This window comes from Prionailurus viverrinus, chromosome C1, assembly GCF_022837055.1.
Source record: "Prionailurus viverrinus isolate Anna chromosome C1, UM_Priviv_1.0, whole genome shotgun sequence".
Lineage (NCBI taxonomy): Eukaryota > Metazoa > Chordata > Mammalia > Carnivora > Felidae > Prionailurus > Prionailurus viverrinus.
This window is the reverse complement of record NC_062568.1, coordinates 76,806,012-76,832,646: the sequence shown is the minus strand read 5'-3', so window position 1 is coordinate 76,832,646 and position 26,635 is coordinate 76,806,012. Positions and strand designations below refer to the sequence as shown.

General features: G+C 40.1%; 1 protein-coding gene across 1 annotated transcript; it reads left to right on the top strand.

Moving 5' to 3' along the window:
• On the top strand, nt 1–26,315 carry LYPD6 (LY6/PLAUR domain containing 6). Its single transcript, XM_047871262.1, has 4 exons — nt 1–130; nt 7,683–7,781; nt 21,340–21,470; nt 23,405–26,315. The coding sequence occupies exons 1-4, from the start codon at nt 13–15 to the stop codon at nt 23,570–23,572; spliced, it is 516 nt and encodes a 171-aa protein (XP_047727218.1). The 5' UTR covers nt 1–12; the 3' UTR covers nt 23,573–26,315.
• Nucleotides 26,316–26,635: the final 320 nt, after the last annotated feature.

Below are 26,635 nucleotides of genomic sequence, written 5' to 3'. Positions count from 1 at the left end.
CCTCAGTCTGCCATGGAACCTGGCCCTGCCCTGGCCTGGCTCCTGCTCCTGAGCCTGCTGGCGGATTGTCTGAAAGCCGCTCAGTCGCGAGACTTCACAGTGAAAGACATTGTCTACCTCCACCCTTCAAGTAAGACTCTGTTCTCTTCACTGCAGAAATGTCACTTTGCTTTGAATAAGATGTGAGTTGAAAATGGACAGGAGAAGGCAGCCTTCCATGCAGGGGAACCTTGGATGATTTAATTGGGGGGTACAGGTGCTACTGAAGATGTTGTATGTTTTACCCTCACCTTTTTGTAGGGTGTCTGTTTTATTATTTTAAGGCAAATTGTTAAGGCTTGTTTCCTCTGTTCCCAGCACAATCGCTCTGATTCTGAACACCCTTCCCTTTAACTTGTGCCAGCTCTCAATCAGTTATCAAAGTGAACTGGCATATCCCAGGAGGAAGGTATTTGTAAAAGATCAGTCCTTTATAGGCAAGATAATAGCTGGTCTTCCTGTCTGTGCATCTGATTCTCAGTTTCAGCATAATTGCCTCCCACAACTTCCTATTCCCTATCCCTTTTGGTTTCCTGTGTTTAAGAATCATCTAGGGAGTGAGTGCATAATAATGTAGATGCCCAGATCCCTTCCCTGGGGTGTCTGACTGCACATATCTGGACGATACCCATGAATTTTTGCTTTTAGCAAGAATTTCAGATGCTTCTGTTACATATTCTAAGGATCACACTTTGGGAAACACAGAAGATTTACTTGCTGTTTGGGTCTCCATCTATGTATTTATCTTATCTTTTATTTCTGTTTGAATCCTCTTCTGCATTGCCCCTGTGGTGGTGAGAGCCGGGTATAATGGGTATATGTGGACCTTTAGCATTCGCCCTGAGGTGTATTATTCTTTTGAAATGTTCTGTTCAGCAAACATTTTTTGAGTGTCTGCTGTGTGTCAAGCGTAGTGATAGGCATGGAAAATATAAAGGTAAATAAAACATAGTTCTTGCTTTTGAGGCTCTTATAGTCCACTAAGTGGAGACAGTGACATGGATTCCTTCAGCGCTACACGGTTAGAATGATTAATGTGTATGTGTTCTGGTTTAGATGAGAGGTGTTCCAAGGAATGCACAGGGGCTTGGATCTTGGGTCAGCGGCCAGCTCAACTGCTTTGTAGCCTTCTGGCTTGAAATAAATTCCCTAACTTTGTGAAGATTAAATAAAGGAATGCATACAAAGCACTTAGATGCGTGTGAGCCAACATAAATGCTCAATAAATGTTAGGGGAATCTTATTGTTAATTTCCACATTTCTAGAGTGGTTGAAATAATATATACCCTGTTGCATTATTTTGTGGACTAGAGATAATATCCATAAAATAGTAGGCACATATATAATAGGCAACTGGATGTTTGTTGCTTATGATGTTGTAATTGGCTTAGATGGTAAACTGAGGTTCCTGAAAATGCATCCCTCTAATTTTTTAACTCCAAGTACACTTTGACACGCAGCAAATAGTTTCTTCAGTCTTACTGCTATTGTGTACTCTCACCAGTAAAAGGCTGGTGCCTACTGGTTAATTGTGTGGGAAGATTCTCTGGCTGCTTGTTTTTGGAGGGCTGTTTATTTTAGTAACCATGAAAAGAAGGTGCTTTGATACTTGCTGTGTTTTTTAGGATTGCCTTTTGTTCTTTTCTCTAAAGAGCCATGCTTTTTTACTAGACTTGGTGAACAAAAATCTGAATTTCAATCTCGGTTTTGATTGCTAAATCCTTCAGCTTCTGTGGGGCTTTTCATCCGCTTCAGTGACTGACTCAGTGGTCACCTCGCTGAAAGACAGGCCTCTTCTGAGGCTGTGATTGTACACAGAGTGGGAAGGGAAATCAAGGGGATTGGATGTAAGTGAGCAAGAATAAAACAAACACACACACCACTTCTGTGCCAGTCTTAGGGGGGATCAGTGCCTGGGTTGAGTAGGCCCCTATCCGAAAAGTCCATTTCGGAATGAAATCTCTGAAGCATGGGCTCTGCCAGGCCAGGGGAGCAATCACTCCTGCTCTCTAGAAGTTGGTGGGAAAGTTTATGTGGCCTATGTTAATTAAGTAGGCCATAGCCTGATTAAAAAGAATTCACCATATAGAAAAACTTGGTGGGGTTTTCTGATATGATTTTGAGATATGGACGATAGAGGATGTCATTTCGAAGCTAGATTAGACATAGATGATTCACCAGCAGTTCTGGGCAGAGGTTTTTTTTAGAGCCTCCGTGACTGGTCATGGGGAGTAAAAGTTCTTACTGTCAGTGATTCCTACTGCACATTTCCCCCACACTATTTCAGAAGTTTTTGATGTTTGTTTGCTTGTTTTTGCACTTTGATTTTTTAAAAGGTCATGGTCCTCTGCCCCTGAGCAGCACCCACTAGACCAGGTTTAGATGGAGTGATCTCTCTACAAAGAAGCAGGTTTCTGTAGAACATAGACCATAAAAAATACATGAGGGAGGTGTGGGATTATTCTGATTTTGAATTATTGATATAATCACCTCACTTTGTAGATGGAGGCACAAACAGCTTTTCTGGGGTCAGCGAGAGATTCAGTTTCCATTAATGTTACCTACTGCTCAGAACCTACCCAAGGAGAAATCAATGATGCCAGAGATGTTGAGAAGGCACGCAAGTTTTCCACACCAGGCAAACAAACTCATTTGCCATGGGCTCTGAGTAGCCCTAAGAGATTGTAAGGAGGCTGAGATTGAAACCCTGGTTGGGAAAGTTCAGCATCCCATGACTAATCTCCCTTGCTCCCTGGTCCCCTAATATTTGAAGATTCTAACATTTAAAAGAAATCAACTTTATGGCTTTCAAATTTGAGGCACTGTCCTCGATAACATTCTTTTCTATAATTTGTTTTTCTTTTCTTTTTCATGTGAAAAATGATGAATTTCTTCCCACCCTATAATTAAAATACCAAAGACTAATAAAACATTCAAAACAGGAGTTAGTATTCAGAGAAATGGAATGACTTATTTGGTTTCTAGATGTCACATGAGATCACAGAATTTAACATCCTACGTGGTTTCAACCGGTTCTTGGCCTCCATTTCTTTACTTATACTAGAAACCTTTCCTGAGAAATCCAGGTTTCCTCTGGTTGCATATTCTGAGTCTTTCCTTAGTCACGTTGAACAAAGGCTATATCCCTAGAGCGGGCTTGTTTATGCCCACATAGTGAGCCAAAGACGTTTTTGCATAATTCCAGACTATGCAAGTTTTAGGGAGTAAGGGCACTTTCTGGAAAGGTACCAGGAAATGCATTGCCATCAGAAATACATTCATAGTATTCAAGTTATACTGACAATATTTTGTTGCTAGATAGACTGAGAAAGAAGATCGATTTATTAGATTTCTAGAAATTTTACGTTTGCATCCAGTTTCCAAAAACAATGGAAATTAACTTGGCAAGAATAAAACAAGTTTGGATGCATTACCTATCAGCATACATTTTAAAACAAGATTCCCTTCTCACCACAGTTCTGGAAACTGAAGGCCTTTGTCCAGGCAGAAGTTCCAAGAGATGGAAACAAAGATGAAATCTCTTCCATCGCCTTACGAATGAATTATAGTCGGTTGAACTATGGCTGACCATGAGACTTAATGGACAGATTACATTACAGGAAGTAACTGGGCACTTTGGCGTTTCTTTTTTTCTTTACAATCACCTACTCTTGAGGGACCAAGGACTTATGCCCTGAAATACAGAACACTAAGCTTATTAACTCTGTGATCAAGAGCCAAATTAGATTCATTCACAGCTGGGGCCACAACGGTTTGAAACTCTACTTGCTCTGTAATGCTTTGAAGTAACAAAGAAGAAAATAACACATCTCTTAGGAACCTCCTTCCTTCCTTTTAAAAAAAGAACTTCTTTATCAGATGCAGTATCAATTAGCAAGTTACTGGAGACAGTTGCTCATCTGTAGACCTTAGTTTTGGTTAAATATTTCCAGAGGGAGGAACTTAACCATTTATGTGGTATTGTGCTATAACTGGCCGCTTAAAGCTGAGTCTGTTTGTGGAGACAGGTCATTGAAAAGGGTTTGATTATTCACTGATCAGTAGTACCTCCCAAGGTGCAAATACAAGTTCCTATAAGCAGTACGAGGCTGTCATGGTTGACAATCACACAGATACGAAGTTGTAGATTTAAAAGTAAAACTCACCGAAAATAAGATCATTTGATTAATTGTAAATGATATGTGCTGATAAACGCATTCAGATTCAAATGATTTGAACAAAGCTTCACTTTGCTACCATAGGGCTTTAGCCCATATTCCTATTTAAGTTTTTCTATACTTTGGGTTAATTTCAGAACCCAGGCCTATCTGTGTAAGAAATGACAGTATTTAATTTAATATGTCACTCGTCTTGCAAAAGATCATTTTGAAGAATCTATTAAATAATCCAAATTTGGGAACACTACAACCAATTAGTGCCAGGTTCTCAATAAGTTTATTCTTGTAGTGGCTGGATCATCAATCTTCATTCAGAGTTCTTAATTTATCTCTTTGATGGGAAAGTTTCCAGGAATCACTAGTCCAACATTCCAGTGAAAAGTTTTACTGGCTGCAGTGACAGACAGATAAAATTGGATGCTCTTGTGAATTAATCATGCAAGCTGAAGTGGTACGGCTAGCTTGCAGTCAGAAACCTTGGTGAATATGATGATAAGTTTTTGAGAAGTACTTTTCTTTGACAAATCATTTACATCTTTTTTTTTTTCAAAACTCTTACTTGGAGGATTCTTCAAATTTTACCAGCTGCCTTAAAGTTCCTTTAAACTTATTTATGTATTACATATTTTTTAAATTATTATTTTCTTAATATTTACTTTTGAAAGATAGCATGTGCAAGTGGGGGAGGGGCAGAGAGAGAGAGGATCAGAGGATCTGAAGTGGGCTCTGTGCTGATGGCAGAGAGCCCAATGCAGGGCTGGAACTCAGGAATCATGAGATCATGACCTGAGCCAAAGCTCCACCGACTGAGCCACCCAGCTGTCCCAATATATGACACACTTTTAAATTGATAGTGAAACTATTTTTTTAATGTATCCGATAGGAAAGTGTCCTAAAATATTTCGTATGGGTTTTCTCATAACAATATTTGTAAAAATAAGCTAATTTAAGGGTCCATAAGAATATTTAATGTCTTTGGAATTCAGGAAGCTATTTGTGTTTAATTCTTCAGGTGTGCATATCTAAGTAGAATCTTTCAATACAAATGTAACCCACCTATCTTGATGGTGGGATGTGGAGACCTAAAAATTATTTGTGTGCGGTTTTACAAAATAGTTTACTTCTGTTTTACTATAACTGTATGTTAGGGAGAACGTGTTTCCCCACAGTGACATTTCCTCATTGGGAATGAAGCAGTTGGATGGCAATGTCTTAACCGCTCTCCGTCCCTCACAGTCTAAGGCAGTCCATGCACTCACTTTCATTATGCTTATGAACTTGACTCACCAACTACTTGCAGGAACATAGTTGGCCCCTAAAAATGTCCAGTTATTTGTCTTTTTTAGACAGTTTGAGTTTTGATCATGTTAGGTTATTGACTGTTGTCAGAGTCAACTCTGTGAGATACTGCAAGCCAGTACAAGGATGCCAGCTCTTCTATGCAAGGTGAAAAGCAAAGTTAAATCTGGCCCATAATTTTGGCCTTAAGCTGCTGCCTCCTCCTTCATTTATTTTTGATAACATACTTAATTGGTTCCATGTGGGCAAAGCAATTTACCCTGAGATGATTATTTCCACCAGTGGGATGTGCAGGCTCAGCCATCTGCGAGGGAGAACAGTTGGCTCCTGCAGATGAAGTGTTTGAGTGTTTGTAGTTTTCAAAGAGGCCAGGTAATTTTACAAATTAAAAAAAAAATACGAAAGTTCCGCTTACGAGAGGCAAAACTCTAAGTTGAGTAAGTAAAAGCATATCAGTGCAAGTAAGAGCGCATCAGCGAAAAGGACAGCGACAACCTGGCATTCCTGGCATCCTCTATGGATGCTCATCCTTAAATGCCCACCAGGCCCCGCATGCGCCGGGTACTCTCTAGAGCATGACTCACCAGACCCCCCTGTGCCTGAGCATAAATGAAGGCAAGGATATAAGTACCTTTAGAGTACTTGTACTCTTCAGAAGGCAGGAAGGGCCAATTAAGGGGTGGAGAGGGGGAGGGCTAGGAGGGCCTCCTGGAATTACCCATCCCTCAGACACAAGCTAAAAGCCTGTAATGCCTCCATATCCACATGTGCCCTCAGCATGCTGCCCCGTGGACATTGGATATGGGCCCAAGACAGCCCTTAGGAGGGTCACCTCTGCACAGCATACATTTTAGTAATGAAGACTCTTCTTAGCTGCTACTTACCGTCCCCAGGAATTCTTAACCATATCAAGTCAACCAGATAAAGACATCAGATTGAATCAGAGAAATTGCCACTTTTATAGGTCAAAAATGGTCAAACATAAGGAAATTTTTAATGATTCAACCTAATATTTATATTTACATATCGACATAGCTACATAAGTGGACACATAAAAATGAATCACTAGAAATCTAGTGTGCCTATTTTTTTTCAATGTTTATTTTTGAGAGAGAGTGCAAGCGGGGGAAGAGCAGAGAGAGAGAGATGCACACACACAGAATCTGAAGCAGACTCCTCACTGCCAGGGCAGAGCCTGATGTGGGTCTCAAACTCATGCATAAACTGTGAGACCATGACTTGAGCCAAAGTTGGATGTTTAACCAATTGCGCCACCCAGGTGCCCCTAGAGTGCCTATTTTTAATTGAAATTTTTATTGAGACAATTGTATATTCATAAGCAACTATAAGAAATAATATAGGGAGATCCCATGTTTACTTTACCCACTTTCCCCCAACGGTAACAATTTGAAAACTATAGAATAATATCACAACCAGGTTACTAACATTGATATAGTCAATCCACCTGTCTTATTCAAACTTCCCCAATTTTCCTTGTGTTCATTTGTATGTGTGTGTATTTAGTTCTACACAGTTTCTCACATGTGTAAGTTTGTGTATCCATCACCAAGTCAAGACATTAAATAGTTTTAATAGCGCAAGAATCCCTTCTATAAGCCTCCCCTCCCCCACCTTCCTCTCACCCTGCCCCCCAACCGTTCCCATCCCTAACCCCTGGCAACCACTAATATTGCCTCCATTTCTAAAATGTTGTCATTTTAAAAATGTTAAATAAGTGGAATCATACAGAATATAACCTTTGGATTGCTTTTGTTTTCACTTCGCATAATTCCCTGGAATTTCATTCAAGTTGTTGAATGTATTAATAGTTTACTTTTATTGCTAGTATTCATTCCATAGTATTGAGGTACCACAGTGTGTTTAACCATTCATTCATTGAAGGACATCTGGATTGTTTCCAGTTGTGGGCTATTACAAATAAAGTTGCTGTGAGCATTTGCATATAGGCTTTTGTGTGACTTTTAGTTTTCATTTCTCAGAGATAAATGCCCCAGAGTGTAACTGCTGGGTCATATAGTAGTTACATGTTTAGTTTTGTAAGAAACTGCCAGGTTTTAGAATCCTTTTTAAAAAATGAAAATGTCTACCTTCAGGATTCTGTGCTCAGTCTAAAAAATTAATTTTTTCTCTTGATCCTTTTTCTAGCCACGCCATATCCTGGTGGATTTAAGTGTTTCACCTGTGAAAAGGCAGCAGACAATTATGAGTGTAACCGATGGGCTCCAGACATCTACTGTCCTCGAGGTAAACTCTCAGTATACAGATTGGGGTGCTCATGAGTGAACAGCCTTGTTGACTTTGATGCATCGGTAGAGAGAGGCATGCTTGAAATCTCAGCCACTTCTCTTGTCTAAGGCTATTAGTAGATCTCTTATCATCAAAGGTTCTCAGAGACATCAGCTAATCATAGGATTGCCCCCTTCCTCATGAAGCAGCATTGGAGTGCCAGTAGAGGTAAGTGCCGGCTTTGGCTGCCTTCTTCCCCAGCCAAAGGGAGGACAAGAGGAGAACAACCAGCCTTTTGGCCACTCTTTGAAGCATTAGTCATTACACAGTAACTTCCTTTATGTAAAGTTTGAATTGATGTTCATATAAAGATCCCATTTATTGCATATTTTGCCAGAGGCTTCTATTCTGAGACTGCATGAAAGCTAGAATTCTAAATGCCATCATTGCACACACACACACACACACACACACACACACACACACAACCCTGAGCTATTTAAGCCATTAAGTTCTTTTTGAAGGAAGAGATAGATGCCCAATTGAAGCATGACATTTTGACCCAAAGGCCCATTTCAAAATGAAGTAGATGCTTCACATCCATATTTGTATCTCTTTTATCCTTTTGAATAAAAAGATGGTTATATTTAGCTATGGAGTCACTGTTAATTGGCTATTTTAATTTTGGAGGAGAGTCGGTTCATTTGATGGAGAGATGGTGAGGACAGAACATTTTATTGACAAATGTTTGAGTGAGTAGATGGGCTTCGCTGATGACTTAATCCAGTTGTTAAAATGACTGAACACACCAACCCTGAATCTATTATATTTTTACATAATGCAGGAGTCTCATACCCTAGTGGAAGGCATCCTGTCTTCTCTGGAGGACTGGACATTGGGAGAACATGGAAAGTGCAATTAAAAGACAAGTGTCAGCTGCCTAAGCCAGTAGTATTTTGCCCATGAACTTCCATCTAGGCTGCCCAGTAAAAACACTTATGGATCTCTTCAAAATCACTGGCCCTCCCTAGACCAGTGGTCCTCAGTCTCCAGCATGATCAGCATTCCCTGGATGGCTTATTAAAACACAGATTTATGCCTCTCCCCTTGCCCCATTCCTGATTCAGTAAGTCTGTGATGGGGTCTGAGAATTTGCATTTCTAAGGAGTTCCCAGGTGATACAGATGCTGCTGGTGTGGAGACCACATGGTAAGAAATGCAGCTCTAGGGAACTTGAACTTGCATCTCTGAGATGAGGGCCCTGCGCTGGTGTAGTTCAGTATCACAGGTGATTCTAATGAACGGTCAGGGACAAGAACCACTGGGAGCGCCTCCCCCCACTAATAGAGAGTGAAAGGTACTGTTGTCATTTCTAGCTTCCTCTTGTTTACTTTTAGGTTGAGATGTTAATGGGGCCCCAAAAGACCACAGGGAAGAGAAAAACATGGAGATGCTAAAGATTGGCTGATTCACAAGCTAGATATCCAGCCATCCCGGTAATCAAAGATAAGTCCTGTCTGCATTGCCTTCTGTAGTCCTGTGCTTATTTTGGAATAAGCCAGTGTTTTTCTAACGTTTCCCCAGCAGAGTGAACATTTGGGTAGGTTGCTGATGGATTTGGTTTAACCACCACTTCTCAAACTTGATGGTACATTGAAATGGGGGAGGAGGGACGGGATTTTAAAACACTGATGCCCGGTCCGTCGTCAGGGATTTATATTTAAATAGCACAGGGTATGGCTGAGCATAAGGATTTTTGAACTCTCCCTGGGTAGTTCTAATATGCAGAAAAATTTGAGAACCACTGTAAACAGTGACTCTGGACAAACACAGGGTGATTTGCTTGGGTAGCCAATCAACTTTGGGATGGTTCCAGTAGGGACAGAGCTGGCAGATTAGCTTTTGAAACCATTGCCACAAGTCAGACATATTCAGAGGAAATGTGGCAGTGCTTTCCTCAGTATTGCCTAGCAAAGGGGATGCAGAGGACAAGGAGGGATCGTGAACTGGTGCTCTCAGGCTTTGGGCCAGATTTCATAGAGGCCCAGTCCAAGTCTGATGGTGTGCAAGTATATCCCTGTCACAAAGGAAAAACAGGTGACCAGTAGCACTCTGCTTGAATTCCTCTCAGGAAAAGAGGAAGATCCCTTCGGATGCTTTCTTCAAAGGTCAAAATCTATTCTTCCAAAGTACAGATATCTGAAAGTATCACAGCATTCACACAATTTCCCCCTTTTCCCTTTTTTCCTCCCACTTTTATCTTTTTGTCCTTACATTTATAAGGATAAATGGAAAGTGTTGCCCTGAGGCTTCATGACACAGAACCACCACGCCAGGCTTTTGGGGGGCAAAATGCAGTGAAAGATAGGAATCTGGTTTCTTTGTTCAGGGAGCTCCCCAGTTAGGGGAGATAAAATCTGAAGGTATCAAATGTCAAAAATATCAGGACAAAAGCAAGTACCAAATGCAGCCTGGCGTTCAGTGCTGTGGGAGCTTATGGGGACAATTACTCTGTGGGGACTGAGGTGGCCAGTGGCAGCATTGTGGGCTGAGAACAGGCAACAGCCCTACGCGTAGGCAGCAGAAGTAGGATGTTGAAGAAGACGTGTCTTCTGGAAGTCACGCGACTCAAAGGTACGGAGATGGGATTCCCAGGTGTGCTCCATGGACAGGGAGAGACCCGAACTGGGTACAGCAACTAATTTGTGTCGGAGAATAGTAGGAGCAAAGTGGTAGAGTTTGTTTATTTTTGTGAGGCCTTGAACATCAGGTAAGGAATGGGGACTAAAGCTGTAACCTGAGAAGAGACGAAGCCACGATCAATTTTCTTCTTCCTCTGGGTTTTCTCCAGATTTTTCTAATGATGAAAATGGCATCATTATTATTAGATTAAAATATGAATTGTGTCTAACTACTGAAAACTACTGACTGACCCTAGATTTATTTTTTTCTGTTTGTTATTAGTTTGGAGCAGCTATAGGACTACCAACAGGCTTTGTAAGCAGGGCTCAGTGGCTGCTATGGAAAAACATCCTAGCTTTCTGCGATATTCCTGGGTTTTTGTTTATTTTTATGACACATTTAGCTAGGTTTTAAGTATCACATGATGTGAAAATAACTTGTTGAAAGCAAAAAAACCAACAACAACAACACAATTTTATGTAGGTATTTAATCTTATCTCCATGGAATAAGCCCACATTCCAAATTGCTCAGGGGCTCGCCTGGATCTTAAGAATTTTCTAAAACTGAACTCAGTCAAATGGATGTAAATAGAGACTGTTGTATTTTAGCAGCTGAGGTAAGCTTGCTTCCAGATTCGACAGACTTGTTGCGAATCATCATTTGGTAAAATAAGCATCCAGAAAGCTTCATCCTAACTAGAATCACTCTGTAGGAAAATGGTGGCATCAGCCACCTTCCTCTAGCTAACTCAGGTTCCCCGTCACTCTAACTTTTCAAGTGTGTGTTAGGCAAATACTTTCTTCTCCATCACTTTGTTAGTGCTTCCAGCACTTAACAGACTCCTGACACCATACTCTTGCCTTAGAACATGAGCATTTAAGAGCCCTCCATAACTGACTCTCATTGTTTCACTTGGTTGGCTTCTGTTTAGGCTTTGGTCTCTGAGCACTTCCTGTGCAATAACTCTAGTCAGAAAGGATCTTGAAATTATATTATATGAGGGACCATTTAAAGGAACTGGTGAAAGCAAAGAAGAGTTAATAACATGCCCTGAGTTCACAGATTTTGCCTATGTGCAAGATTAAAACTCCTTGAGAATGGGGCTGTCTCAGTGTTTATTAAGAGTCTCTGGAATTAAATGTCAAGTCAAAAACATTATAATTTTCAAAAAAGCTCATTCTGTAAAGGATGCCTAAGCAGCCAAGGCTTTTATGTTTCTTCTTGATTATGAAGTACAGATGCCTCTCTTTGAGGCAAAATCTTCCCTTGAAATTACTACTGATGCAACATCAGACCAAGAGAAATCTCAAGACAGAGGGACACATATCCTTTGGGTTCTGGCTTCTGTGCTGCTCACAGCTTTTCTGTAGAAGGCAAGGAAAAGCTGGACATGACCCTGGAGGACTCTTCATATGTCTGTCTGTTATCTAGTGTAAGTAGGAAATACATAAATGTGGTCCCCAGCATAACTGAAGACAAGCTCCATGGTTACATGTTTCCAGGAAAGACTTCTTTATTGTTGATTCTTTCAGATGGAGCCCAGGCTGAGACCGTTTTTGTGTTTTACTTTACCTGAGGGTGGATTTTTTTTCTCTTTTAGGCAATCTTAGGATATAGTCCTTCAGGGTTTCTACCATTCGATAGGGGTCTGTACTCTAGCTCTAAACCCCAGGAGGACCCCAGGCCTTGCATCTTCTTATAGTTTATCTGTTCACATCTCCCAGCCCCGCCTCCATCCTGGGTAGAGAACTCAGAGCCTAGTGCTGGCTTTTGGAATTTCCTTCACTTTCAGGAGAGTTCATTTGTATATCTATAGAAAGTATTGGCTATATATTATCCAATACTCTTGGCTGCTATGTAATGAAATGGTGTTCAGGTGATCTATTTTGTCATATTGCTAAATGGAAGCCTTAGACTTCCTCCTTTTTCTTTTAAGTAAAAATTTTTAACTTAAAGTTTAACATACATACCAGAAAGTGAATAGGTCATAGGTGCTGAGCTCATTGAATTTTCACAAACTGCACAGGCTGTGTGTCTGTCACCCGTGTTAAGCTACAGAACCTCAGAAGGCCACTAGGGTCCCCCACTCATTAAACCCTACCTCTCAGAGGTAACACAGTTGTGACTGCTATCACTGAGCTATGTATCTATGGAATCACAGAATGTATCCCTTTCTTTTTCTCATTTTCTATGTGAAATTCATCTATGTTTTTGTGAGCCGCATAGTTATTCTATCAGATGTATAGTAGATCGTTATACGAATATGCTAAAATTCATCCTTCCATTCTCAATGGACGTTTGGATTGTTTCAAGGCTTTGAGCGTTGTGGGCGCACTTGTCCATGTATTTCGGTACACGTATGTGTGCATTTCCGCTAGGTCTATCCCAGTGGGGTTGCTGGGCATGCAGCAGGCGTGCTTTGGCCTTACCGGATACTGCCTAGTGGTTTTCCAGAATGACTGTACCAGTTTATACTATCTGCAACAGTGCCTGAGAGTGCCAGTTGCTGCACAGGCTTGCCGGGGTGGCTCAGTCAGTTAGGCCTCTGACTTTGGCACAGGTCATGATCTCATGGTTCATAAGTTTGAGCCCCGTGTCAGGCTCTGTGCTGACAGCTCAGAGCCTGGAGCCTGCTTTGGGTTCTATGTTTTCCTTTCTCTCTGCCCCTCGCCCACTCATTTTCTTTCTCCCTCTCTTTCTCTCTCTCAAAAATAAATAGACATTTAAAAGAACTTCAAAAAAAAGAACTTTTCCAGTAATTTTTAACCCCAAAGTTATATCAGCCTAAACAAGATGGCTTCCTTTTGACACCCTGAAATCATCTAACCTACTACAAGTCAGTGTTTTTGCCCAAGTATTTTCTATTAACATAATTGCCTCAGATAGGAAACATCTATTTGATGTTTTTGTCTTATCACTTTTATTTTAACTACTGTCCTCTATAAGATCCTGTTTACCCTCACTGCTTTTGTATACCTCCCCAACCACCTTTTTGGTCTTTGCCTGGTTATAAGCACATAGCTTTATGAATTTCAAAGATTTGCTTTAAAAGAGAGATTCCTCAAGTTAATATGTGACCTGTCCTTAGCAGGTATGGAACATTTTTTTTTTTTGAAAAAACAAGACCAAAACAAAAACCAAGATATCATCATGGAAACAGCACCCTGATTAAGAAATGGATTATTTTCAGTAGCCCAGAGGCTTCTTACATGACTGCTTTCAGCTACTGTCTCTATCACCAAGGATCCTCTTATAGGCTCAGTAGTGTCCCCAGTATTCCTGAATATGATTGTAGTTAAAGATAGGGTCCTTAAAGTAGTAATTCAGGTTCAGTGATGAAGAGGAGATTAGGACACAGATTCGCACAGAGGAAAGACCATGAAAAGATACAGGGAGAAGTGGCCCATCTGTGAGCCAAGAAAAGAAGCCTCAGAAGAAATAAACCTTATTGACACCTTAACTTGGACTTTCAGCCTCCAGAACTGTGAAGAAATAGATTTCTTCTGTGTAGGTCACCTAGTCTAAGGTTCTTTGTTATGCAGTTTATGTACAATCTAGAATTACCCTGAATCTAAAACCAGACTAAGATAGTACCAAAAAACAACAAAACAAAAACAAACAAAAGCCACACAAAACCCCTGAAATCTAATATTCCTTATGAATGTAATCACAAATACCCTTAATATAATATTAACAAATAAAATTTAGCCATATATAAAAATAAGCCTGACCAAATAGAGCTTATTTCAGGAATGCAGGTCTGCTTCAATATTTGAAAATCACCCAGTGTAATCCACAATATTAACAGGCTGAAGATGAAAAATCATATGTCAATATCAACTGAAGCAGAAAAAGCATTTGGCAAAATTCAATACCATTCATGATCAACAACTTTCAGAAAAACAGTATGAGAGAAACTTCCTCAATTTGATAAAGAATATTTACTTTAAAAAACCCATAGCAAACATACTTAATAGTGAAAGACAAAATACTTCCCTGTTAAGATCAAAAACTAGGCAAGGATATCACTTTCATCATTCTTATCCAATGTCCTACTGAAAGTTCTACCCAGTGCAATAAGGCAAGAGAAGGAAATGAAAGGCATACAGATTGGAAAGGAAGAAATAAAACTGTCCCATGTCACAGATGACACGATTTTCTAAGTAGAAAATCTCAACACTTCTACACAAAACTCTTAGCACTATTAAGTTCAGCAAGGTCACAAAATACTAAGATTAAGACACAAAATTCAATTGTACTCATATATACTATCGATTAACACATGATCATTGAATTTAAAAATATAATACCACTTATAATGGTTCAAAAAATATTAAATACTTCAAGGTAAATGTAACAAAGCACATATAGGACTTGTATGCTGAAACTATAAATGCTAATGAAAGAATTCCAAGGAAATTTAAGTAAATGGAGAGGCCACGTTCATGAATTGAAAGACTCTACATGGTAAAGATGTCAAATCTGTCCAAATTTATGTGCAGATTTTACACAATTCCTATCAAATTCTAGCAAAATTGTTTGTAGTTCTGGACAAGATTATTATACAATTTATATGGAAAGGTAAGAAACAAGAATAGCTGAAACAGTTCTGAAAATGGAATTTAAGTGGGAGGAACCAATCAATCCTCTTTCCAGAATCATCATATGGCTACAGTAATCAGGACTGTGGTATTGTCAGAAGGATAGAGGCATAGATCAATGGAACAGAATAGAGATTTCAGAAAGAGACTCTCAAAATATGCCCAACTTTTTGACAAGGATACAAAATTCAGTTCACTAGAGGAAAGAGCCTTTGCAACAAACATGCTTGCGGGAGCATTTGGACATCCAGGGGCAAAAAATGAACCTCAACCCAAGTATTACACTTCTTTCAAAAGTTAACTCAAAATTAATCATAGACTTAAATGTCAAATATAAAACTATATGACCTTTAGGGAAAAGGCACAGGAGGAAATCTTTGAGATCTAAGGCTAGGCAAAAAGTTCTTAGACTTGATATAAAAAGCATGATCCATAAAAGGAAAACTTGGTAAATTGGATTTCATCAAAATTAAAAACTTTTGCTCTACATAAGACTCTGTTAATAGGAGGAAAATATCAATAACAAACTGACATAAAATATTTGCTAATCAAATATCTGACAAAGGACTAGTATCTAAAATGTATAAAGAATTCTGAAAACACAACAGTAAAAAAAGAAACGAAATAAGCACGAAAAGGACAAAAACCACGAACAGATATTTCACCAAGGAAAATAAACAGATGGCAAATAAACACATGTTCAACATCATTTAGCCATTCAGAAAATCCAAATTAAAAACATGAGATAACACTATATATCTATCAGAATGTCTAAAATAAAAAAAAAATAGCAACACTATCAAATGCCAGTAAGAATTAGGAGAAACTAGATCATACATATATTGTGGGTGGGAGTATAAAATAGTACAGCCACTCTCAAAAACATTATGGCAGTTTCTTAAACAATTAAACAGAGACCTACCGTATAACCTAGTAATGCCACTTCTGAGCATTTACCCCAGAGAAATGAGAACCTATGTTCACATTAAAGCATTTATACAAGTGTTGATAACAGTTTCATTAATAATATCCGTAACCTAGATACCCTTTCAATGGATGAATGGTTAAACCAACCTTGGTACATCCACAGCATGGAATACTACTCAGGATTAAAAATTAACAAACTGTTGATACAATAATCCTGATAACTCTCAAGTGAATAAGGCTGAGTGAAAATGCCTAATCCCCAAAGTTTGCGTACTTTATGAGTCCATTTATATAACATCCCTAAAATGACAAATTTATAGAAATAGAGCACAGACTAGTGGTTGCCAAGGATTAAGGAGGGGTGGGAAGAGGAGGGACAAGGATGTGAGAATAAAAAGTGGACATGAGTGGTCCTTGTGGAGGTAGAAATGTTCTGTATCTTGACTGCATCCATATCAATATCCTGATTGTGATACTATAGTTTTGCAATGTGTTGCCATTTGGGGAAAACTGGGTGAAGGGTACATGAGATCCTTCCGTATTATTTCTTACAAACTCATGTGAATCTGTAACTATCTCAAAATAAATTTAAAAAATCAACCAGTAAAACACAAAAAGATACATCAGTTGTGCTAATGTTGAGAAACACTGATTTAGAAGGAAAGACAGATATAACAAATGAGGAAGCTAAGAAGGCCTGTGAATCTGGTTGGGAGGAAAATCAAGGAAGGGTTCACAGAATTCATCACATTTATATTGAACCTTGAAGAAAAGGTTTCCAGGAGCAGAAGATAGGGGGAAATATTTTTTGTTGTGAAGAATGGTCAAAGGATATAACATGGTGTCTCAAGGTATCCAGTAGGCAATGAGGAGATAGTCTGGGGCCTAGATTAAGTGTAATGTTGAATAAGTGCTGAGTTTCAAATGCCAAGCTCTGAGTTATAAATGTAATCAATACTTCTAGCAAGGAAGCAAAGCTACTCCTATATCCTCTTTATTTATTTATTTTTTTTAAGAGAGAGAGAGAGATTGAGTGCTTGTGAGCAGGGGAGGGATAGGGAGAGAGGGAGACAGAGGATCTGAAGCGGGCTCTGTGCTGACAGCAGAGAGCCCAATGCTGGAATCAAACTCACAAATGGAACGTGAGATCATGACCTGAGCCAAAGTCTGACGCTCAACTGAATGAGCCACCCAGGAGCCCCTCCTACTATATTACTGGCACACAGCTTCAGGAGAAGAGAGAGAGTAACAGACCACCTACTGACCACTCCAGTAGGCCAAATAAACCTAGCAGTATTGAGCCAGGGCTGCTTGACAGCTAGGGTTCACTCAGGCTCTCATAGACAGTGAGTAGCATGGTCCGACCTTGGTTTCAGCAATACATCGGATGGCTATCTGACACCTGCATTAGAAAGGAGAGGTCAGAGACAAAGAAGACAGGAAATGATGAGGTCCTGCACTGGGAAAATGGAAAATGGAACAGAAAGATTAGGGTAATGAACACATTTCAGGGAACTTAAAGACACCTGGCTTGGGAAGAGAAGTCTGAGCTAATTCTGAATTTCCTAGTCCGAGATGGAGGTGCCACATCTCAGGACTCAGGATGTCCCTTCCTGAGATAAAAACACTGGAAAGATAAACAAATGGGGAGGGAGGAATATGAGTTATTTGAGATATGTGAGGTCTGAGGTGCTGCTTGCAATGTCCAGGAGATAGCCAGAGATTGGTTCTATAGTTTGGGAGAGAGAATCAGACTGAAGACAACGTTGGAGGTTGGATGAGGTCACTTCAGTGAGAAGAGAATAGGCTCAAGAACAGATCATGGGAGAATATCAACATTCAGGTTAGAGAAAGGGTTGGAAGAGAAGAGACCAGAGATGCAGAAAAAAATCTAGAAGACAAAACTCTGAAGCTCAGGGGAATCACGCGGAGGACATTATACATAGTAGAGCCCAAGAGCTGCAATGAAATCCTTTGGGGTCAGACATGGGAGAAGGGGATCCAGTGGGACACTTAGGCAAAGTCATTGCAGAGGAGGACGTGGAAATAGCTGGATGTGAAGGACTGAGGGTGCGGTAAGGAACCAGGCTGGAAGTATGCCACCAGATGCCACTGGAATTTCAGTTTTTCAGCATAATTTGTAATATTATGATTACAGTTATTTTCCTGCCACTAATTTTCTTGCACATGGTGAATTGTTCTGTGGCATCACTTTAATCGTTATATATGTTTGCAAAGAAACCAAAACTAGTAGAGCCACAGGGAATAACTGAGTGGCGGGAAAGCCTTTTACCAGAGAATTGGTCATTTTTAATTCAAATCATTTAATATATATGTTGTTGAAACTCAGTTTCTATTATTGGAAACTGAATATTTGTGGGTAAATGGAAATTTGCATTTTAGCTTTGAACGTTGTTTTGATTTCAGAACTAGGTTAAGGAATTTGTGTGTGTATGTGTATTTCATGAAAATTATAAATTTTGTGTTTTCCAATAGTTGATTAAGCTCTCTTAATGAGTTCTGCTTTCAATTGCATGCCTGTGAGTCTTCCAGAAAAATACTGTTGTTTCACAACCTCTGGGAATACCATGCTGTTGCAGAATATGAGATTTTAGAGGCTGAAACTAACCTGGTAGAAATTCAAATCCATCTTTTATCTTTTAGATAAAAGCCTTTGAAATCCTTTTAGTGTGAAGTTATCAGCAGGCTTGAGTCTCATATAACCTCATTACTAACCCAAGGATTATTCGGGATGCATGGAGAGCAATGCTCAGTGGCTGAAACTCCTTTTTTTATCAATTCTACAGCCCAGTGATAAGCCACATGTGGTCCACCTCGTTCTGCTTGGGAAAAGCTGCCTGCTTGCCTTGGAGATCACAATACACATTCAAGGCTCTCCTAAGTTGTGCTCTAAAGAAACCTGTTCAACTTTATTTGAATATTTTCAAAACTTATTTAATTACAGAACCTTGTTTTACATTAACATTTCATAACTCACCCAGGGGTTTCGTAAGATAAGAAGTGGGATGGGTACTTCTAAGAGACTGACACTTCGGATCTGAGGTTGCTGCTGCTGGAAATAATGGGATGTTCTCAAAATATCTTTGTTTTGAGGGTCAGATTTAGTGCGTGCAAGACAATTTTTTATCCAGCCTCATCACTGATCATTTTTGTTCCTCCCCCCCTCCCCCCCCCCCCAGGATTTTAAGAATGAGCTTATTAAGTACTGGACTTTGGCATATCTTCCTCATTAGTTGTTATCTGTGCAGTGGAATAAATTTGCAATTAATAAATTAAAAGAGAGTTTGTTATGGGCATAAAAGTAAGAACAAAAAGTAGTAATATCAAGTTCACCAATTGTTACTCAAAGCTTACTGAAGATAAGATAATTTAATACTTGGGGGACAAACCTGATTTCCAAAGCTGAAACCATATAATGATTTACTTATTCCATAAATGTATGATCTTATCTGCTCCAATTTACATTTGGAGCAGTTAAACCTCTGGCATCTGCTCCTGGTTCTGTATGAAGAGGAGACAGGAGATAAGAACATTCCTGTCTTTATTGCTTTTTTGAGCATCTCAAGGTGGGATGCAGTGGGAAAAGGGTACCTGTCATGGCCATAAGTGTCCAAGTCTGCTATCAAAGAAGTAAACCAGTCTTCTTTGGGAAATGTGGTAAATCCCTCAGGCCACTGGCCTCCATTTGTTAAAACCTGTCACAGGCTTAAAATCTTTTTTTAAAAATCAGAGGAGAGCTGCCACCTGCTTCCCATCAGAAAAACAATCACTCCAATTCTAAAATATTTTAGGGCTTTGGGAGAATCATTTCCAGGTGCAAAATTGTCAACTTTTCCTGTGAGTTCATAGGGTGGCTATACTTACTCGACTCCCAAAGAGCTCTCCAGGACCCTGAGCTAGCTAGGACTGCCTTGACCTGATTCCCACCAATAAAATTCTGGTCAGGGTACAGTGTGGGAACAGCATTTTGGGAGGGCATTGACCAGACTCAGCCCAAGTACACCCACCAGTAGTGTAACCATTAAGAAAATCTCTGTCCATAGTGAGACTCAATCAGAGGTCACTCAGGTTCCTGTCAGGTGGGGAGGGGGGTGTTAGGAAGATTATTAAAACCCCTGGATTTTTATGACTCTCAAGATGTGTCAGTGTGGTCTGTATTAGCTCATTCTCAGGGCCGAAAATTCTCAAGTTTTCTTCTTTGGACATTAGTACTTTGGTTAAAAGCTGCCAAAATTGTGACAGAATCTGGTGGGGGGAATTTTTATTGCCTAATAAATAATATCATAGAAGGTCATAATTCCATATTAGCCACTAAATATCCAAAATGTATAAAGCATGCAAAGTGGAATCCAAGATATGGATGAAAAACAGCTCAGTGACATTTCTTAAGAATTATTCATTCTCTTTTTCATTCTGAAAGTGGAGCAGGAACATTCTCCTAAATCCCAGGCTTAGAAAGCTGAACACTGCCTAGAGGCCTTAAAGAATTACTTTGACAAAGCCATTTTTCTTTAGTCTTTAAATTTGAAAGAGAAAAATTCTCCATGGTAGTTTGGAAGAAATCTTAAGTTTTTGGATTCCTAAGACCTGGAGGGATGTCTAGAAACTTACATCATGGTCGGTCTTCATCTGCCATTTTAGAAGACACTGAAATCATACTAGGGAGAAATGATGCCCTTCCATTTCAGAACACCTTCATTATTGAGTAAGTTTTCTTCTGTAATAAATTCCAAGATCTAGCTATGCTCATTGTCAAGAAGTTCTTTCTTTTGGATAAAGTCATTTTCTGAAGATAAAATGAGTTGGTTTTTAATTATTCAGCCCTTACTTGGGAATAGCTGTTTCCAAAGCACGCACACACACACGCACACACACATGTGCCTCTGCTATAGTCTTTTAACTCTTTGAAGACCATTGTTACCTGCCTAACTTTTTGTTTTTAAACCCTGTGTTCTTTGAACTTTTTCACCCCTTTATCTTCCCCCAAATTTCTGATTCTCATATCCTAATCGTCCCTCCAGACCTCTCCTTCCCTAAAAATAAAAAGCAATACAGTGGCAAAATTTGTTGAAAGGCAAAGAGTCATACCACTATATCTTGGTTTATGGGGATGACGACGGGCCAAGAGACCAATATTCTTCAGAAGGCTCTCTTCCTACCATGGTGAAGCGCATCTCTCCAAGGACGTCTATGGGATTGGACGTAAACTCAACACAGTGTACATCTCATGTGCTGTTAAATCTCTTCAGGACTTGTAATGTTGACCCTTCTGTTGTTTCGCTTCCAGGCAGGTCGGGTTAACATTTCCCATCTCAATTGAAACATATTTTTTCTCTGTTGACAGAGACCAGATACTGCTACACTCAGCATACAATGGAAGTCACAGGAAACAGCATCTCTGTCACCAAACGCTGCGTTCCACTGGAAGAGTGCTTGTCCACTGGCTGCAGAGATTCTGAGCATGAAGGCCACAAGGTGTGGGCAACAAAGCAAGTGACCGGTACAGCATAGTTAGTCTTCCTCCACCACAGATGCGCACCCATGCTCATGAGCCAATTCCCACTCCCTGGTGTAACCTGGCTTTTGAGTACTTTTATACCATTATGAGAAGATTCTCCTTTCCTGTTTGCTCTAAAAGAATAAAAATGTACAGCAGAGCATAGGAAAACCGGTTTAATTATGTAAACACAACACCAAGAGGATATTGAAAGTTGTAATCCCTTCCTTTCCTCAGAAGAAAGTAGTAAAGCCACTGGAAGGAAGAGGAATGAGGGATCAGTTACATCCTCACGATAAAGCATTGCAGATGTAGCAACAATTCATTCAGCTGAGGATGGCCACGGCAGTTGAGCATCAATAATTATCTGTGAAGTGAGGCTCATGTCTTTATTGGAATGCTGATTTGGGGACGGTATCCATTGGCTCCTGAATAATTTGATTAGGTGATCAGAGAACCATCTCCTTGTGGGTTGGCTCCCTCTTAAACTCTATCTGGTGCCTATATGGAAACACTCAGTATAAAGTGAACTTCAAGTGCAGCCCTGAAGGAGAATATAAAGAACCAGAGAAATGCAGCCTGACTTGTGGTTGGAGTGGAGAATGCCCCCGACTCTCCTGCTGATGGTTCAGAGCTGGCTCCACATATAATCTTGTATATCAGGCAGGCCTTGGCCTTTATTTGGAGTTAGCTCACTTCTCCCCATCAGGCTGCCTTCCTGGTGTCAGAAGCAACTTCTACTCTCAGTACCCTGGAGCGGCACGTTTAGTAGGGGCTTCAAGAAGACACCTAATTTTCAAGCAACTTGTGAAATACAGTAAGAATTAAATTTTAAAATATAGTATACCAACTTGATCCTGGTTTGAAATATAAAAGCTATGTTCAAGGGTTTTACCTACCTCTCACCCCACTCCCAGAAAGCTAGGCTCTCAGGCCTTATTGTGCTGCTCTACCATGGATCAAGTTAAAGATCAGAGAAGTAACATCATGTGCAAAGGTCACACAGCTGGTAATTCTGTCTGACAGAATTCAAACTCACTTCTGACCTTCAGTTTCTCTTCTCAACATTATAATGTCTCCCTAGCCCATGTCAACTGTGACAAGACTCAAATCCCTGCAAGATAATGACTGAATAGGATATTTGCCATCAGACAGTTTTTCAAATATTATGGTGCATATGGGCCACTCGAGGATCTTGTTAAAATGCAGATTCTGATTCACTAAATTTGGGGTGAGGTTTGAGATTCTGCATTTCTAATGGGCTCCAGGTGATGTGGAAGCTGCTAATCTGTACTTTGTGTAGCCATGGCCCCAAGTAATTTCTGTCAACAATCCTTTGGATTTCTTTCTTTCTTATGGTCCATGAATAAAGTTGGATAAAGCAGGAGTAATTGCATTAATGCAAACCCTTCAAACTTTAACTCACCCGCAAGAATGGTGATAATTATATGGACAGTTCTAATGAAAGCAAATAGTTCAGTTTAAGTTGGGTTGTTTCCACTTCATGTACACTGTGAAAATTTGGCAAGTGAAAGTTTACCCTCTGAACAGCTTCCCCAAGTAGTCAGAAAGGGTTTCTTTGAGATAGGAGGGTATTAGAATCCCCATTACCCAGATGGAAAAGCTGAGACCTAGGAAGGTTATAAAACCATGTAATAAGCATGTGATGGGATGTCAAAAGCAGAACTCATGTTCCTGGAAGCTGAGTCCAGGGTTTTTTTTTTTTGGCCACATTGCTTCCAGATGAAATCTCATCCCACTTCCTTAAAAGCAGGGTCGGTGCCTCTTTTGTAGAACAGGTCACTTTCATTTCAGTCTTACTGTGAGGGAGACAGTTCCTTCCAAATTCCCTGCCTCCTTCCAAGATCTGCTAGCTTCTCATCACCCTTCTGTTTCTCTTCCTTTCTTTCAGGTCTGCACTTCCTGTTGTGAAGGAAATATCTGTAACTTGCCACTCCCCCGAAATGAAACCGATGCCACATTTGCCACAACATCACCCATAAATCAGACAAATGGGCACCCACACTGCATGTCAGTGATCGTGTCCTGCTTGTGGGTGTGGTTGGGACTCACATTATAGCAGCTCAAAGATGCCATGTATAGTAGCAATCCATGGGGATCTCCATGGTCCATAGTCATGCATGAGTCGTTGGCTTGACAATAGTTACACATGGGAAGACAGATGTCTTCACAGCCAAGCATCGCCATTTACCATGAGGAACAAGCGTTGTGTCAGTGTAGTCATTTCAAGTCCAAGACCTCATCAAAGCCAGCCTGCCCCCAAAATAGACCCTGAGTCATATACCACGAACCTTTCTTTTCACTCCAGGAAGTAGTTCTGCATTTATTGATGTCTGAGTCTCTTTATTTGGAATACATGCATGAGCCACAAGAGGTCCTGGGACCCTTGAGATGTTAGATGATATGTTATGTGGACATGCATAGATGTGTGTGTTTCAGGAAAAAGGTAAAGACCACTGGTTTGGATATGACTTTATTTATAGCTTTAGAATTTTAAAACTTTGATTCCAAAAGGAACAGACTGTTTCCTTGGAGACTCTGACTGAGTCCCTAAAAAAGTAGTATGTAGTTGTCCAATTTAATTTTCCCAACATTTTTCTCCCAGTGGTGGGAATCCTATTCCCTCTGCTCTCTGTGGGAAATAAAAGGCAATCATAAATTTGTTGTATAGGGGGAGGGCTAGCTGGAGAAAGATTTTTCCCAACTTAATGGAACTATTATCCATAAAGTACCTTGCATAGCCTTGCATCAAAATTGGTGAGATTGACCTTGATTTGGCACATCATTGTGCTCCATGAGATCCTGGGTTCTACCTGGGCCAAAGGGTATCCAAAGAGTCCCAAAGCAGGATGGAGTTTTCTCCAGTCATGGGTCTATTCAGGCATAGATAATCTAAGGAGAGAGAGGATATCAGAATGAAAGGAAAGATACATGTGCAGGTTGACCCGAGTTCACCGCGAGGGCCCAATCAGTAGCTTAGTCAGATTGTCCTTCTGCACTTCATACTGCCAGAGAGCCCTCGGGGTTCTTCCTCTTTCAAATCCTCAGTGACTTTAGGGAGAAGGTTCTACACTACATTATCTCAAGACTGATAGGGAAGGAAGACATAATATCCTAGAATGAGAAGGAGGTAAGCCAGTTGGGTGATGGTGAGACTAGTAAGGAGACCCAGGGGGAGTTTTTCTTTTAGGTGATTGCTTTTGAAGTAGATGGTAAAATTTTTGCCATCCTTCCTGTATTTTTTGGCCTGAGTTACAACTTTTTCTTCTTCCTTGTAAATCATTTATACAATATTTATTTTTGTATGGGGTAACTAGAAACTAAAATATATTGTAAAATGTTCTTTATTCTAAACAAAATGACTGAATTAGAATACTTATTTTTCAACAGTGGTAGAGCCTGTAATATATGTTTGTTGAAGGTTATCTATAATACTTGCACCAGTGTTGAAAAATATTAACTTATGTTTGAGCAAGAGTAATGTGTTGGCCTCAAGGGTTTCACTCATTGTTTCGTCAGTGGTGTTGTCCCAGAAATGTTCAGGTGGTGACGATCACTGATATGAGTTTCTCTGCAGGGTTATGGGGCATATTTTCATGAAATTTGGTGGAGCCATTGCTGATAGACAGGAGAGCATTGTCAGGGTCCATCTGCCCTGCACTGGAAAATGTCTGTGGCTCATAAAATGAGGCCCCCTCAGGGATTACCAAATATGAACTGAGAGCGGTAACTCTGATACAAAATAATCTAAATTGCATCAAATGGCCTTAAATCAGAGTTTGGTAGGGTTATCAATACTTTGCTTATAACTGGGGTGAGAGAAGTAGAGGGAAAGAAAGCAAGATATTTACTAAGCACCTCTTATGTGGCAGGCACTATGCTAAGCACTTTATATATGTATGTATGTATTAAGTCCTGTAAAACCTGCAAGCACCCTGAAAGGAATATTACTAGTATTTTCACTTTACAGATGAAGGTACTAAGGCTCTAAGAAGCTCAATAACATGAAGCCTTTTCCTCCCTATTTAAGTTATATAGGTTGAGGTGGGATTGAAGAGTGCAGGGACAATGGAATTACCACCCCTAGGAAAACTTCCAGACCTGACCATGGGAATTTGACCCTCTGATCATGTGGAGTTTGTCTAGTCCTGCCTCTGCAGGATGCCATTTGTGTGGGTCCCCTAGATGGTGTTTTTTCTTTAAGGGGTGGAGGTACAGCTTCCTAGTTCATTCCTCTTGCTAAAAGAGGTAACAGGTCAATTGCTATAATTGCTAGAAATGCTTTAAGACAGTGAAAACTTGATGTTGTACATATCTACAAGTACCATTTTTTGTGCATGGCCACTCTCCACTGATACCTGCCAAGTACTGCATGCAATTTGAGTGAGAGACAGAATCCAAATGCTGGTTCTTAATCATAAAGCGACCACTCCAGAGCTTCCCTGTCTGGTGTGCAGGGACCAAGTCCACAGTGATGTGAACTCATCTGCCACCCGGGGGATCACTGCAAACTCTACACAGATTTGACTGCATGCACCTTGAGTGCCTGTCAGAATGGCTGACGTTTCATTCTCTTGAAAGAAAGTGGTTGGCTCACCTTCCCCAGCCTCAAGAAGCCAAGGAAGGGCCATTCGTGTGGAAGGCCCAGGACTGGTCATCCATCTGACTTTTATACCACATTAAACTTTCCCTCAAATCCCACCATTGGTGACGGCTTGAAGTGCAAACAGCCATGATGTGTACATTAACCTATGTGCCACTTATTTATTTTCAGACTCCCCATAGCATTCATGTCAATAGAGATTAATGCCTAAATTTTGTAAATATTGTACATTTTGTAAATCAATGAATAAAGGTTTTAAGTGTATCTCATCAGGCTCCTCCCTGTAAATGTGCATGTCAATCAATGATTAAGGCATTCAGGTTATGTATAAAGCGTAGGGCTTAGGATCACAGGGAACTTCCTTCCAAGAGCACATTTTCTCGTTGTACAGACAAGACATACACGCATGAAAAGATACAAGACAATTCACTCATGCCAAATGATTCATGTAGACAGTAAGTGCTGCAGAAAATCAAAGAGGGAAAGATTACCAGACTTTTTAATCAGGTCTACAGTTTC

Excerpts from the sequence above, each read along its gene's own strand:
- LYPD6 (XM_047871262.1), top strand. The coding sequence starts at position 13 with ATGGAACCTGGCCCTGCCCTGGCCTGGCTCCTGCTCCTGAGCCTGCTG. Across the intron at positions 7,782-21,339 it reads AGACATCTACTGTCCTCGAG|AGACCAGATACTGCTACACT; the intron begins GTAAACTCTCAG and ends CTCTGTTGACAG. Across the intron at positions 21,471-23,404 it reads CTGAGCATGAAGGCCACAAG|GTCTGCACTTCCTGTTGTGA; the intron begins GTGTGGGCAACA and ends CCTTTCTTTCAG.